This window comes from Callithrix jacchus, chromosome 2, assembly GCF_049354715.1.
Source record: "Callithrix jacchus isolate 240 chromosome 2, calJac240_pri, whole genome shotgun sequence".
Classification (NCBI taxonomy): domain Eukaryota; kingdom Metazoa; phylum Chordata; class Mammalia; order Primates; family Cebidae; genus Callithrix; species Callithrix jacchus.
The window spans coordinates 56,717,333-56,733,420 of record NC_133503.1 but is presented as its reverse complement, the minus strand read 5'-3'; the positions used below and the strand labels follow the sequence as shown (position 1 = coordinate 56,733,420).

Here is a 16,088-nt window from a genome sequence, read left to right as displayed (position 1 = left end):
TAGAAGTACCGTCTCCCCGCCCCTCCGCCCCTAGGATGACAGCGAGGTCACTATACTTACTCTTTCTTGAACAGTCCAGGGTCTTCTAGATGATCTGCACAAATGGCTCCTCTCCTCCTTCCTGGTGTCTGTCTGCCATTAGCATTGGAATGAACTTTGTGCTGAAAATCCGCATCTCCCCTCGACCTGGTGTTCTGGAAGTGAGCGAGAGGATGTCAGGCTTCAAGGAAGCAGTTCTCTAGGAAGGTCATTCACGTCCCATGTCAATTCTAACTAGAGTTCAGAGCAATTGATCAATCCAGTTTCATCTCCTGCCCTTCATTCTCTAGCCTGCTTCTGAACCATGCTGTTCAATTGTGATACACACACTTTGGTGACCCCGACTCCAAAACTCACTTAATACTCCCAAGGCCATCCCCAGTGATCTGCTTCCTCGGCAGGACTTTGTGTGGGTCTGCCCAGGGAGTAGAGCACCCTCAGACAATGTGGCTTTAGACTTCATCACATGTGGGGCCTTTTGTGTCACTTAAGATCTAAACTGGTAACCAGGCTAGATATGGTTCTAATGTGACAACATCACAAACCACGAGTCCCGGAGCCTAATCCATAATCCCACTTCCTAATGTTGAAGTCTCATGCTGAGTCCTTAACGTGGTTAGCTGCACAAGATATAAACCGAATCTTCACTGAATCCTCAACCCAAATAGGTAATTCAAGTGTGTCAATCCTAATGAATCTCCCGGAACTCAGTATTTCTGATGAATTTTGAGACAGGGTCTCACTGTGTCGACCAGGCTGGAGTACAGTGGCAGGATCAGGTCTCTCTGCAGCCCCAGTGTCACAGGCTCCAGCGATTCTCCCTCCTCAGCCTCCTGAGTAGTTGAGAATAGAGATACCTCCCACATCACCCAGCTAATTTGTGAATTTTTGTGGAGAGTAGATCTCGCCAAGTTGCCCAGATTTGAAGCTGGATCAAGCAATTCGGTTCCTGAGATTTCCTAAATAGACACAATATTCTGCCTTGACTTGGGGGGATGCGGACATACCTTCTCTCAGGCCAATGACCTCAGGCCTCCACGGTGCTATAGCTCTAGAAAAAGAGGGCATGATCTCGTGCCCATACCCAGTGCTCTGGGTCATAAGCCTGGATCTGCAAAAACAAACGCCCTTTGAGAAAATGGGGACCCCCCCAGGATACCCCTCCATCCCCTCATCCAGCCTCCAACCACCCAATTCCTCCCTACCTCCCCACACCCCACCCACCTCCTCCAGCTCCTCCGGGTAAACCCAAGCCCTGCAGTGCATGGAACAGAAGAACTGGAACCGAAGCTTCTGGAATAAGCGTCGCTGGGAGCGGTTCTTCCCATACAGGAAGTAGAAGATGGCTTGTTTGGGGCCCTGGTTGTCCTCCTCCATGTCATTGGCCAGGTAGCTGGGGGCAGAAATCAGACTGCTGCTCAGGGAAACCACCAGGAAAGACCTCTGGCTGAGGTCAGCTTCCCAGAGAGGAGGGCGGGGGACCTTAGGTCAGGACTGGCACCCACCCTGCAGAGAGCCATGCCTTCCTTAGGAGGGCCCTGCTGGACAGATGCCTGCTGAAGGGCGCCCCTCACACCTTCAGGATGGAGACAAAAAGCCAACTGGTGGCCAAGAGTGGTGGCTCAGGCCTGAAATTTCAGCACTTTGGGAGGCTGAAGCAGGTGGGTAACATGAGGCCAGGAGTTTGAGACCAACCTGTTGAACATGGCGAAACCCCATCTCTACTAAAAATACAAAAATCTCCTGGTGTGGTAGCAGACACCTTAGTCCTAGCTACTCCAGAGGCTGAGGCACAAGAATTACATGAACCCAGGAGGCTGAGGTTGTAGTAAGCCGAGATAGGTCCACTTAGAAGACAGAGCGAGATTCTCTCTCAATAAATAAATAAATAGGATGGGAGTGGTGGCTCATGCCTATAATCCCAGCAATTTGGGAGGCTGAGGCGGGTGGATCACCAGGTCAGGCGATTGAGACCATCCTGGTTAACACAGCGAAACACCGTCATTTGTACTACAAATACGAAACATTAGCTGGGCCTCGTGGCATGGGCATGTAGTCCCAACTACTCAGAAAGCTGAGGCAAGAGAATTGCTTGAACCCGGGGGCAGAGGTTGCAGTGAGCCAAGTTGGTGACATTGTACTCCAGCCTGGTTGATAGAGTGAGGCTCCATCTCAAAAAAAAAAAATAATATATATATATATATATATATAATTTAATAAATACATAAGTAATTGTCCAAGTGTGATGGCACAGCCCTATAGTCTGAGCTAATCAGGAGGCTGAGGTGGGAGGATCACTTGAGCCCAAGAAATGGAGGCTGTAGTGAGCTCTGATCTCACCACTGCACTCCAGCTTGGGGGACAGAGCGAGTCTCTGTCACAAAAAAAATAAAATAAATAAAATACGTTGATATTTTTCCAAGATCCTGCCTTCTGTAGGCATCTAGTCTACAGAAGAAATGGCACTAGAAGAAATCAGGGCAAAAAACCTCATCCCAATGTCACATTATAATAGGATGTCACTACTGTGCTATGGGCATACAGAGGTGGGAAGATAAGGGAAGGCATCACAGAGGCTGTGGGGTGAATTGATGTCAAGGAATGGGTGCTTCCCTTCAGAACCACATGTGTGCAGGACCCCAGACAGAAAACACCGATGCAAAGTCAAGTGGTGGGCATTTGGAAGGAGTGGTGAAACCAAGCCAGGAAACACCAGGATGGCAAGCCGGTTTGGCTGCAGAGAGATTGTAGAGAGGGTGGAATTGGCACTGTGGACCTGGCCTCGATTTCAAAAGAGCCTCGATTTCAAAGCTAAGGAAGCTGTTCAGGTGGGCAGTGGGAGGTCAGACCTGTGCTTTGGAGAGATGTTCTGGTTGCACTAGGAAGCCCCCTAGCTTGGGGAGAGGGTCCAGGAGACCCCAGCAGGGAACATTTGTCAGTGGATTGGAGTGAAGCGAGGGGGTCTCTGTCATGGGAACCTGGAGGAGGATGATGAACCATTGCATTTGGGGTTGATGTAGGAAGGAGAGAGACAGAAGAACCAGAAGTGGCTGTGGCTGGGGGAGGCGTCGTGTCTGCTTCTTTTCCTCTCCCCTTAGGAGGGGTGGATGGTTCCTTTGGTTTTATTCTTTTATTTTTAAACTGGCATTTGAGTTTGGTTTTGCTTTGAGAAAACATCTTGCTTTTTCACTGAGGCTAGAGTTCAGTGGCTTAATTAATCGTAGCATACTGCAACCTCTGCCTCCTTGGTTCAAGAGGTTCTCCTGCCTCAACCTCCTAAGTAGCTGGGATTACAGGTTCACACCAGCAGCCCCGGCTAATTTTTTTTTTTGTTTTTTGAGACATAGTCTTGCTCTGTCACCCAGGCTGGAGTGCAATGGCATAATCATGGCTCATTGCAAGCTTTGCCTCCCAGGTTCAAGCGATTCTCCTGCCTCAGCCTCCTGAGTAGCTGGGATTACAGGCACATACCTCCACACTTGGCGAATTTTTGTATTTTCAGTATAGGCAAGGTTTGACCATGTTGGCCAGGCTGGTCTTGAACTCCTAACTTCAGGTGATCTGCCTGCCTTGGCTTCCCAAAGTGCTGGGATTACAGGTGTGAGCTACCACACCTGGGCTGTTTGTTTTCAGAAGGAATAGTCTAAGAACGCCATTGTATAATCCTATCTTGTTTATACACAGAGTAAAGAGGACAAGTAGGTGAAAGAATAAATGAGAGGTTGGAATCCGACTTGCCCTGCTGTCCCAGGGTGTTGGATAGTGACGGATAGGAGGGAGCAAAGCACTCACAGAGCCAGGAAGAAATGAATGCGTTTGTACTGCCAGGAGAAGAGGCCGGCGCGGCTAAACGATGCTATGACCATGGCCAGCAGGTACTGATGGAGAGAAAGGAACACAGAGAGGGAGAGGTCACATCTTGGAAAAGGCAGATTGTGCAGATGGGGAAATGGGGGCAGGGGAGGGTTTGCACATCAGAGAAGGGACCTCAGAGTTGGGGTGACTGTGCTCATTGGGAAATAGTGAGGTGGAGGGGTATTAGAAGGTCGGATGCAAATCTGAGAAGCTGGAGGAAGGGATGTCGGTGATGCTCCCAGGATGGTGAGCTCCCATGGAACCTTTGCAGGGAGTGTGTCTAGGTTGGCTGGCGTCAGGAGGGTCTTGTGTGTGCGAGGCAGAGAAATGTCCCAAAGAGCTGAGAGTATAGGGGCCAGGAGCTTCAGGGCTGTGGCCAGACTGAGGCCCAGGACTCAGATCCCTAAGGACCCCTAGAAGAGGCAGGGGCCACTCACTCACTCTGCAAGAAACCAGCAGAGTCCCGAGGGAGATGCTGACAAATCATAAAAAGACCAAGAATAGGCCAGGCATGGTGGCTCAAGCCTGTAATCCCAGCATTTTGGGAGGCCGAGGCGGGTGGATCATGAGGTCAAGAGATTGAGACCATCCTGGTCAACATGGTGAAACCCCGTCTCTACTAAAAACACAAAAAAATTAGCTGGGCATGGTGGCACGTGCCTGTAATCCCAGCTACTCAGGAGGCTGAGGCAGGAGAATTGCCTGAACCCAGGAGGTGGAGGTTGCGGTGAGCCGAGATCGCGCCATTGCACTCCAGCCTGGGCAACAAGAGCGAAACTCCGTCTCAAAAAAAAAAAAAGACCAAGAATAGCTGGGAGTGGAGGCTCAAGCCTGTGACTCCAGTACTATGAAAGGCCGAGACAGGAGGATCACGTGAGCCCAAATTCGAGAACAACCTGGGCAACATAGCAAGACCCTCTTTGTCCAAAAATTACAAAAATTAGTCTAGCATGGTGGTGGCATGTGCCTGTAGTTCTAGTTACTCAGGAGGCTGAGGCAGGAGAATTGCTTGAACCCAGGAATTAGAGGCCACTGTATTTTATTTTAGAGAGCAGAGCTAGACTCTGTCTCAAAAAAAAAAAAAAAATAAAAAATAAAAAGCACACACAAAAAACCTGGGTTGGTGCCAAGACTCAAGACCGTGGGAGGTGGCTGGGCACAGTGGCTCACGACTGTATTAACAGCACTTTGGGAGGCCAAGGCGGGTGGATCACCTGCGGTCAGGTGTTCAAGACCAGTGTGGCCAATATGGCAAAACCGTCTCTACAAAAAACACTAATATGAGCCAGGCATGGTGGTGCACGCCTGCAATCCCAGCTACTAGGGAGGCTGAGGCAGGAGAATCGCTTGAACCCTGGAGTGGGAGGCTGCATTGAGCCGAGATCGGGACACTGCCCTCCAGCCTGGGCAACAGAGCAAAACTCTGTCTCAGAATAAAATAAGACTGTGGAGATTCAGGTGGGAGCTGGTGGAGGGAGAGGGGAGGGGAACTGTGGGTGTGGAAGCTGTGCCCTTCTCCAGGCTGTGTGTGGGAACAGGAACACAGTTTCGTGGAGAATGACCTTACCTTGTCAGATGCCCTCAGATATGTGTCCCAGGCCAGGAATCTTTTCACGACAGGATCCCCTGTGATTAGAGAGCAGATGTTAGTGTGAGAAGCAGAAAGGAGTTTCCATGGGAGAAACAGGGCAGCCAGGAGAACTGTGCCTCCCTGGGGAAAGTCTCAGGATGGTGGCCACGAGTCAGGTGGATGGGATAGGAGAGAATGACTTTCACTGGGCAAAGGAGAGAGTCTCCCACTCTGAGACTGCCCTTAGAAGAGGCCAAAGGAGGCACTGGGTGTGAGAATCTACCGGCTAGAGAGCTGGGAAGAAGCCAGGATGCCCTTTCCACAGACACGCAGGGACCCCTGCAGAGTCCTAAAGTCATTCCCATCGTTTCCTCCTGAGACAGTCACATCAGGGTGTAACCATGGCCTTGGTATCCCCCTCTAGGCATGGAGATAACTTAGGTTCAGAAAACTCAGCAAGAGACATTACATTTCTGAGGGCACAACTGAAACTGCTTTCTTTGTTTTTTGATTTTGTTTTTCTTTATTTTTTAATTTCATATGGCGTCTCGCTCTTTTGCTAAGGATGGAGTTCAGTGGTGTGATATTGGCTCACTGCAACCTCCCCCTCCGGGGTTCAAGTGATTCTCCTGTCTCAGCCTCCTGGATAGCTGGGATTACAGGAGTGTGCCACCACACCAGGCTGAGTTTTGTATTTTTAGTAGAGACGGGGTTTCGCTATGTTGGTCAGGCTGAACTCCTGACCTCCTCAAACGACTGACCTCAATAGATCCACCTGCCTCGGCCTCCCAAAATGCTGGCATCACAGACATGAACTACTGTACCTGGCCTCGGTTTTCCTTCTTTGACAGGGTTTTGCTCTGTCACCCAGGCTGGAGTGCAGTGGTGCAGTCATAGCTCACTGCAGCCTCAAAGCCCTGAGTTCAAGCGATCCTCTTGCCTCAGCCTTTCAACCTCCTGGGATCTCAGGCATGAGCCAGGCACCTGGCCTGAAACCAAGCTTTCTTACCCCAATCTCAGACCTTGATCAAGTCTAGCTGAATTGTCTATGGCCTCCTAAGTCCCTCATGAGTGATCACTTCTGAATCCTCCCACATGCAGAGCTAACCCACTGGGGGGCATATATTTCCCATGGGAAAAGTATGGTTATGGGAAGTTTTTTCTTTTTTGAAAGAACAGGATTGGAGGTGCTCTCTGGGGTGTCCTCCTACCAAGCAGCCTGTTGAAGGCCTGGTGTTGCTCAGGGAGCACGGTTGACACTTGCTGTCTCTTCATTTTCATCTTGAGCCCCTGAAGCGTCTCCAGCACCCAGGTCTCCTCAGGCTCAGGGGTATGCTCCTTCTCTGTCTCCTCCTCCAGCTCCTCTTCAGATTCATCTGACCACTCCCTCTTCCTTTTACGGCAAAGGAACCAAGGCGAACTGGGACCTTCCTAAGGAGATGAGTAAAGAAAGCAGGCCACCATGTAATGCTTCTGCAATTGATCACCTTAGACCCTGACCCAAAACCCCAAAGCACTCTCCATCCTCCCCGGCCCCACAGACTCTTGGCTTTTCCCTTGCTGAACCCCATGTGCCTCTCCTCCTCCTCCCCATTCTTCCATCTGTCTGTCCTCAGAATGCTTCCTCATTTCCTTCTCTGGTCCCTGGCTCTCTGATCCCACCTTTTTTTTTTTTTTTTTTTTTGAGACTGTCTTGCTTTGCCACCCAGGCTGGATTGCCCATTGTTGTGGTGCAATCTCAGCTCGCTACAACCTCCGTCTCCTGGGTTCCAGTGATTCTGCCTCAGCCTCCCAAGTAGCTGGGATTACAGGTGCCCACCATAATGCCTGGCTCTATTTTGTACTTTTAGTAGAGACGGGGTTTTACCATGTTGGCCAGGCTGGTCTCATACTCCTGGCCTCAAGTGATCCTCCTGCCTTGGCCTCCCAAAGTCCTGGGGTTACAGGTGTGAGCCACTGCACCCGGCCCTAGTCCCTCCTTTCTTCCCCCACATATTCCCTCACATGTTCCTTCCCGACTTCTGGGTCTTTCTTTCTTTCTCTCTTTCTTCCTTTCTTCTTCTTCTTCTTCTTTTCTTTTTTTTTTTTTGGAGACAGGGTCCCACTCTCTCAACTAGACTGGAATGCAGAGACGCAATCTCAGTTCACCATAACCTCCACTTCCCAGGCTCAAGAATTCTCCTGCCTCAGCCTTCCAAGTAGCTAGGATTACAGGCATGCACCGCTACTGCCTGGGTAATTTTTGTTATTTTAGTAGAGACAGGGTTTCACCGTTTTGGCAGACTCATCTCGAACTCTTGACCTCAGGTGATCCAACTGCCATGACCTCCCAAAATGCTGGGATTACAGACATAAGCCACCGTGCCTGGCCCCCTCTCTTCTTCTTGGTCAATCCTCTCCCATCTCTCCTTCCTCCAGTCCCCTCGCCTGATGGTCCTGGCACTTCATTGTCCACCACCTCCGGGAGGAGTACCCTAAGGTGCTAGGCTGGGGGGCTCCTCTCCTCAACCTGGGGCTGAGGTTGTCAGCTGGCCATGATCTCTCCCAAGTTCTGTTCCCTCCCATGAAACCTGGTCCCTGTTCTGTCCAAAGCCTTCATCCAGACTGTACTAGGACCCAGAGGAGTGCATTCTCTAGTCTCAAGGCTGGGGAGAAGTCAGGCGTGGAGAACAGCTCTGAGAAGATGCTGTTGTCCACCTGAGCTCCCAAGCACCCACGGAGTTCAGTCCTTCCAATCAGGAAGGTTGGAATTGCAGATGTCTTTGGTCATTCCAACCTGGCCAACAGTTTGAAGGAAAACATAGAGGTGAGGCACAGTGGCTCACATCTGTCATCCCAGCACTTTGGGAAGCCGAGGCAGGCAGATCATGAGGTCAGGAGTTGGAGACCATCCTGGCTAACACAGTGAAACCTCATCTCTAGTAAAAATACAAAAAATTAGCCAGGCATGGTGGCAGACGCCTGTAATCCCAGCTACTCAAGAGGTTGAGGCAGGAGAATTGCTTGAACCTGGGAGGCAGAGGTTGCAGGGAGCCAAGATCACGCCATTGCACTCCAGCTGGGGTGACAGTGTGAGACTCCACCTCAAAATAAATAAAAATATAAAAGGAGGTAATGCGGAATATGTTCTTGGAAACTGGAGAAAAGAGGACCTATTATGTAGTCTCAGAAAGCTTAGCGGTAGTATGTCTTTTAGTTATATGCAAAGCCAAACTCATAAATGATAATCTTGGATATTTAACTGAGAAGATTTCCAAGCCAAGTATTGAAAGTGAGTCCTGGTTTCTTCTTGCTGCTTATGGTAAAATGTAAGAGGAGGCCAGACGCAGGGCCTCAGCCCTGTAATCTCAGCACTTTGGGAGGCCGAGGCAGACGGATCATGAGGTTAAGAGATCGAGACCATCCTGGCAAACATGGTGAAACTTCGTCTTTACTAAAAACACAAAAATTAGTGCTCACTTCGGCAGCACATATACTAAAATTGGAACAATACAGAGAAGATTAGCATGGCCCCTGCGCAAGGATGACACGCAAATTCGTGAAGCGCTCCATATTTTTTATAGACCAATGGAACAGAACAGAGGCATTGGAGGCAACACAACATATCTACAACCATACAATCTTTGATAAACCTGACAAAAACAAGCAATGGGGAAAGGATTCCCTGTTTAATAAATTGTGTTGGGAAAAGTGGCTAGCTATGTGCAGAAAGCAGAAACTGGACCCCTTCCTGACACCTTACACTAAAATTAACTCCAGATGGATTAAAGACTTAAACATAAGACCTAACACCATAAAAACCCTAGAAGAAAATCTAGGCAAAACCATTCAGGACATAGGAGTAGGCAAGGACTTCATGACCAAAACACCAAAAGCATTGGGAACAAAAGCCAAAATAGACAAATGGGACTTAATCAAACTCCACAGCTTCTGCACGGCAAAAGAAACAGTCATTAGAGTGAATCGGCAACCAACAGAATGGGAAAAAATTTTTGTAGTATCTACCCATCTGACAAAGGGCTGATATCCAGAATTTACAAAGAACTAAAACAGATTTACAAGAAAAAAACAAACAAGCCCATTCAAAAGTGGGCAAAGGATATGAACAGATACTTTTCAAAAGAAGACATACATGAGGCCAACAAACATATTAAAAAATGCTCATTATCACTGGACATTAGAGAAATGCAAATCAAAACTACATTGAGATACCATCTCATGCCAGTTAGAACGGCCATCATTAAAAAATCTGGAGACAACAGATGCTGGAGAGGATGTGGAGAAATAGGAACACTTTTACACTGCTGGTGGGAGTGTAAATTAGTTCAACCATTGTGGAAGACAGTGTGGCGATTCCTCAAGGACCTAGAAATAGAAATTCCATTTGACCCAGCAATCCCATTACTGGGTATATATCCAAAGGATTATAAATCGTTCTACTATAAGGACACATGCACACGAATGTTCACTGCAGCACTGTTTACAATAGCAAAGACCTGGAATCAACCCAAATGCCCATCGATGATAGACTGGACAGGGAAAATGTGGCACATATACACCATGGAATATTATGCAGCCATCAAAAACGATGAGTTCGTGTCCTTTGTAGGGACATGGATGAACCTGGAGAACATCATTCTCAGCAAACTGACACAAGAACAGAAAATGAAATACCGTATGTTCTCACTCATAGGTGGGTGTTGAACAATGAGAACACATGGACACAGGGAGGGGAGCACTACACACTGGGGTCTGTTGGGGGGAATAGGGGAGGGACAGTGGCGGGTGGGGAGATGGGGAGAGATAGCATGGGGAGAAATGCCAGATATAGCTGAAGGGGAGGAAGGCAGAAAATCACACTGCCACATATGTACCTATGCAGCTATCTTGCATGTTCTTCACATGTACCCCAAAACCTAAAATGCAATAAAAAAAACACAAAAATTAGCTGGGCATTGTGGTACGCGCCTGTAATCACAGCCACTCAGGAAGCTGAGGCAGGAGAATTGCTTGAAGCCAGGAGCAGGAGGTTGCAGTGAGCCGAGATCATGCCTCTGTACTCCAGCCTGGCGACAGAGCAAGACTCCATCTCAAAAAAAGTAAGAGGAAAAAGATAAATTGGCCAGGCATGGTGGCTCATGCTTATAATCCCCGCACTTTGGGAGGCTGAGCTGGGAGGAATTCAGGAGTTCAAGGCCAGCCTGGGCAAAATAGTGAGACCCCCATCTCTACAAAAAATACAAAAATTAGCCAGGTTTGATGGCACATGTCTGTGATGCCAGTTGCTTGGGAGGCTGAGGCAAGAGGATTGCTTGAACCCTGGAGGTGAAGGTTGCAGTGAGCTGTGACCATGCCACTGAACTACAATAAAATAAAAGGGATAAAGTATTGTGACCAAATAAAATGCAAGCTTGGTTTAATATTTCAAAATAAATCAAGGTAGTTCACCATATATGTTAGTTTTCTGGGGGTGCCATAAAAAAGTATCTCAAGGGGCCAGGCATGGTGGCTCACGCCTGTAATCCCAGCACTTTGGGAGGCTGAACCAGGCAGATCACTTGAATTCACAAGTTCAAGACCAGCCTGGGAAACAATGGCTAAACCCTGTCTCTACAAAACATAATACAAAAATTATTTCTTAAAAAATATTACAAACTTGGTGGCTTGAAACAACAAAATGTGTTGTCTCAGATGCTGGAGCCTGGAAGTCTGAAACCAAGATGCTGGGCCACGCTATCGCTGAAACTCGTAGAAGAGAATTCTTTCTTGCTTCTTCCAGCTTCTGGTGTGTGCCTCCTAGGGGTTCCTGATCTGTGAACACATCACTCCAATTTCTGCCCCTGTCATCACATAGCCACCTTCTCCTTGTATGTCCGTCTTCACAAGGCACTTTCTTTTTCTTTTTTCCTTTTTTATTTTTGAAACAAGGTCCCCATCCTTCACCCAGGCTGGAGTGTAGTGGCATGATCATGGCTCACTGCAACCTCCAGGACCTGCTGGGCTCAAGGCATCCTCCTGCCCCAGCCTCTCATGTAACTGGGACCACAGTTGCACACCACCATACCCAGCTTACCTTTTTATTCATCTTATGTATTTATTTGTTTATTTATCTATTTATTTTGAGATGGAGTCTCGCTCTGTTGCTCAGACTGTAGTGCTGTGGCATGAACTCAGTTCACTGCAACCTCTGCCTCCCGGGTTCAAGTGATTCTCCTGCCTCAGCCTCCCAAGTAGCTGGGACTACAGGCATGTCACCACGCCTGGCTAATTTTTCTATTTTTAGTAGTGACGTGGGTTTCTCCATGTTGGCCAGGCAGGCTAGTCTCCACCTCCTGACTTCAAGCAATCCACCCGCCTCGGCTTCTTAAAGTGCTGGGATTCCAGGCAGAAGCCACAGCACCTGATCTGCTTTTTTATTTTCTGTAGACAAGAGTCTTATTATGTTGCCTAGGCTGGTCTTGAACTCCTGTGCTCAAATGATCCTCCTGTCTTGACCTACCAAAGTGTTGGGATCACGGACATGAGCCATTGTCCCCAACCACTGAATACTTTCAATATTTGAATTGAAATACTGAATGCGGCTGAGCATGGTGACTCACGCCTGTAACCCTAGCACTTTCGGAGGCCAATGTGGGCAGATCACTTGAAATAAGCAGTTAGAGACCAGTCTGGCTAACATGGGTAACACTGTCTTTACTAAAAATACAAAAAATTAGCTGGGTGTGGTGGTGGGCTCCTGTAATCCCAGCTATTTGGGAGGCTGAGGCAAGAGAATCACTCGAACCCAGGAGGCGGATGTTGCAGTGAGCTGAGATCACTCCACTGCACTCCAGCCTGGGCCACAGAGCAAGACTCCATCTCAAAAAAAAAAAAAGAGAAAAGAAAAAGCAAGTAAATACTGAGTGCTTGGGAACACAGCAGATATACAGCGGCTTATCATGCATACTCTACATCATATTGCCTAGTTCACACACAGTCGTGTTGTTATGGAAACACGTTTTTCCTCCAGGGCTCCTGGCTCATAACTCCATGGCCCTTACAGTCTTTTGTGATGATGTTTGCTGTGTGAGGCCTCGGGCAGCCTCTGACCTTCTCCTGGTCTCCTTTCACCTGCCCCAAGGCAGGACTCTAATCTTCTCCCACCTTTCTGACTATGGGCCTTAAGGCTCTTCCCAGAGGGGAAGGAATGCTGACTTCATGAAGCCTCCAGAAAAAGCCAAGAGGACAGGTCGTGGAGCTTCTGGATGCAGAATGCAGGATGGTTTCTGGAAAGCGGCACGCAGAGGGGTATGGAAGCTCCACACCCTGCCTCAGACCTAGCCCTAGTCAGCTCTTCATCCATATCTTTTGCAATATTCTTTTTATTTATTTATTTTTTTGAGACAGAGTCTCGCTCTGTGGTCTAGGCTGGAGTATAGTGGCGCGATCTTGGCTCACTTCAACCTCCGCCTCCCGGGTTGAAGTGACTCTCCTGCTTCAGCCTCCTCAGGAGCTGAATTACAGGCATGTGCCACTATGCCAGGCTAATTTTTGTATTTTTAGTAGAGATGGGGTTTTGCCATGTTGGCCAGGCTGGTCTCAAGCTCCTGATCTCAAGTGATCCATCCACTTTGGCCTCCCAAAGTGCTGAGATTATAGGTGTGAGCCACTGTGCCTGGCCCTTTTTTCATTTCTTTCTTTCAATTTTTTTTTTTTTTTTTTTGAGACAGAGTTTCACTCTTGTTGCCCAGTGGTGTGATCTCAGCTCACTGCAACCTCCACCTCCCAAATTCAAGTGATTATCCTGGCTCAGCCTTCCCAGTAGCTGGGATTACAGGAACCCACCACCACACCCATCTAATTTTTTGTATTTTTAGTAGAGACAGAGTTTCACTATGTTGCCCAGGCTGGTCTTGAACTCCTGACCTCAAGTGATCCGCCCACCTCAGCCTCCCAAAGTGCTGGGATTACAGGTGTGAGCCAACACACCTGGCACTTTTGCAATATCCTTTCTGATAAACCGGTAAATGTATGCATTTCCTAGAGTGCTGTGAGCCACTCCAGCAAATTAATCGAACTCCAAAAGGGGGTCCTGGGAACCCCAACATGATACCAGTCAGTCAAAAGTTCGAGAGGCCCAGACTTGCGATTAGAATCTGGGGGGACGGGTAGTCTTGGGAACTGAGCCCCTAACCTGTGACATCCAACTCTATCTCCAGGCAGACAGTAACAGAGCTGAATGGAGGACACCCAGCTGGCACCTGCTGCTTGGTGTGTGAGAAACCCCCACACATTTGGGTACAGAAGCCTTCCTCTGTGTTGATTGCTGTGGGAGAATGAGAACACAGGAAAAACACGGCTTTTCCAAAAACAACAGTGAAGCAAGAAAAAGAAAAGAATGCACACAGATAGAAAAGAAAATTAAATCATAACCAATATAATAGACATAGAAAATTCCACATAGGCCAAGCATGGTGGCTTACGCCTGTAATCCCAACACTTTGAGAGGCTGAGGTGGCCGGATCATTTGAGGTCTGGAGTTCAAGACCAGCCTGGCTAACATGGTGAAACCCCATCTCTACTAAAAATACAAAAATTAGCTGGGTGTGGTGGCAGGTGCCTGTAATCCAAGCTACTCGGGAGGCTGAGGCAGGAGAATCACTTGAACCTGGGAGGTGGAAGTTGCAGTGAGCCAGGATTGCACCACTGCATTCCAGCCTGGGCAATAGAGCAAGACTCTGTCTCAAAAAAAAAAAAGAAAAGAAAATTAATTCATAATCAATACCAATATAATAATCTACATAGAAAAGTCCATTGAATCCAGAAAGGCTACTAGACTAATAACCTGATTTAGCCAGATTATAAAATACAACCTCAAATATAAAATTATATTATATTTCTTTTTTGTTTGTTTTTGAGATGGAGTTTTTCTCTTCTTGCCCAGGCTGGAGTGCAACAGCACAATCTTGGCTCACTGCAACCTCCGCCTCCTGGGTTCAAGCAATTCTCCTGCCTAAGCCTCCCGAGTAGCTGGGATTATAGACACCACACCCAGCTAATTTTGTATTTTTAGTAGAGACAGGGTTTCTCCATGTTCATCAAACTGGTCTTAAACTCCTGACCTCAGGTGATCTGCCCACCTTGACCTCCCAAAGGGCTGGGAACCACCACATCCAGCCAAAATTCTATTATATTTCTATATACTAGCAGTGTACTATTGGAAAATAAACTTTTAAAAATACCAATATAGGGCCGGGCATGGTGGCTCACACCTATAATCCCAGCACTTTGGGAGGCCGAGGCGGGTGGATCACGAGGTCAAGAGATTGATACCATCCTGGTCGACAAGGTAAAACCCCGTCTCTACTAAAAATACAAAAATTAGCTGGGCATGGTGGTGCGTGCCTGTAGTCCCAGCTACTCAGGAGGCTGAGGCAGGAGAATTGCTTGAACCCAGGAGGCGGAGGTTGCGGTGAGCCGAGATCGTGCCATTGCACTCCAGTCTGGGAAACAAGTGAAACTCCGTCTCAAAAAAAATAAAAATACCAAAATAAAAGAATAAATTAAATAAATAAAGACCAATAACATTTAAAAACAGGAAATACAGACAGTCTGGAGGCTGAGGCACAAGAATTGCTTGAACCTGGGAAGCGGAGGTTGCAGTGAGTCAAGATCACACCACTGCACTCCAGCCTGTAACATAGCGAGACTGTATTTCAAAAAAAAAAAAAAGAATACTCAGGGGTACATTTTAAAAAATAATACAAGGCCAGGTGTGGTGGCTCACTCCTGCAATCCCAGCACTTTGAGAGCAGAGGCAGGAGGATGGCTTGAGGCCAGGCATTCGAGACCAGTGTGGGCAACATAGCAAGACCCTGTCAGCTGGGCACAGTAGCTCACGCCTGTAATTCCAACACTTTGGGAGGCTGAGGCGGGCAGATCACAAGATCAGGAGTTCGAGACCAGTCTGACCAACATAATGAAACCCTGTCTCAACTAAAACTACAAAAAATTAGCCAGGTGTGGTGGTGTGCACCTGTTATCCCAGTTACTTGGGAGGCTGGGGCAGGAGAATCACGCGAACCCGGGAGGCGGAGGTTGCAGTGAGCCTAGATTGCACCGTTGCACTCCAGCCTGGGTGACAATGTGAGACTCCATTTAAAAAAAAAAAAGACCCTGTCTCTAAAAAAAATAAACAAACATTAGCTGGGCATGGTGACTTGCACCGGTAGTTCCAGCCACTTGGCAGGCTGAGGTGGGAGGATTACCTGAGCCTAGGAGGCAGAGGTTGCAATGAGCCAAGATCTCGTCACTGTACTCCAGCCTGGGTGACAAAGCCATATCCTGTCTCAAAATATATATATACACATATGTATGTATACACACACGAAAAACAGAAAATTAGAAAGCATTGCTGAGATAAATTATATATATTTAACAACTATATGTAATCACATTAAATAAATATTATATATGTTTAATAAATACATAATACAATTGAATATATAACAAAATTAAATATTTATGTTATTATAAATAGAAATTAAATAAATATCCAATTTAAAAAATTATAATAAAATAAAGAAAATCACAAAACATTGCTGAGAGAAATTAAAGATGACAGATATTTATATTGACATATTGT

At 47.5% G+C, this 16,088-nt stretch overlaps 1 protein-coding gene and 1 non-coding gene across 2 annotated transcripts in view; one reads left to right on the top strand and one right to left on the bottom strand.

Annotated features, from left to right (window-relative positions):
- Positions 1 to 16,088, bottom strand: part of LOC100402907 (speedy protein E4-like) — an 80,374-nt gene that overhangs the window by 38,096 nt on the left and 26,190 nt on the right. The window contains exons 2-7 of the mRNA XM_054251147.2: positions 6,676 to 6,895; positions 5,462 to 5,520; positions 3,832 to 3,917; positions 1,264 to 1,432; positions 1,047 to 1,150; positions 61 to 194 (exon numbers count right to left, since the gene is read on the bottom strand). Of these exons, the coding sequence (XP_054107122.1) occupies positions 1,091 to 1,150; positions 1,264 to 1,432; positions 3,832 to 3,917; positions 5,462 to 5,520; positions 6,676 to 6,745 (444 nt within the window). The 5' untranslated portion in view covers positions 6,746 to 6,895 and the 3' untranslated portion in view covers positions 61 to 194; positions 1,047 to 1,090. The remainder of the gene's footprint in view (positions 1 to 60; positions 195 to 1,046; positions 1,151 to 1,263; positions 1,433 to 3,831; positions 3,918 to 5,461; positions 5,521 to 6,675; positions 6,896 to 16,088) is intronic.
- LOC118151768 (U6 spliceosomal RNA) lies at positions 8,916 to 9,022 on the top strand. The gene has a single exon (XR_004740179.1). It is a non-coding gene; the product is annotated as a U6 spliceosomal RNA (small nuclear RNA).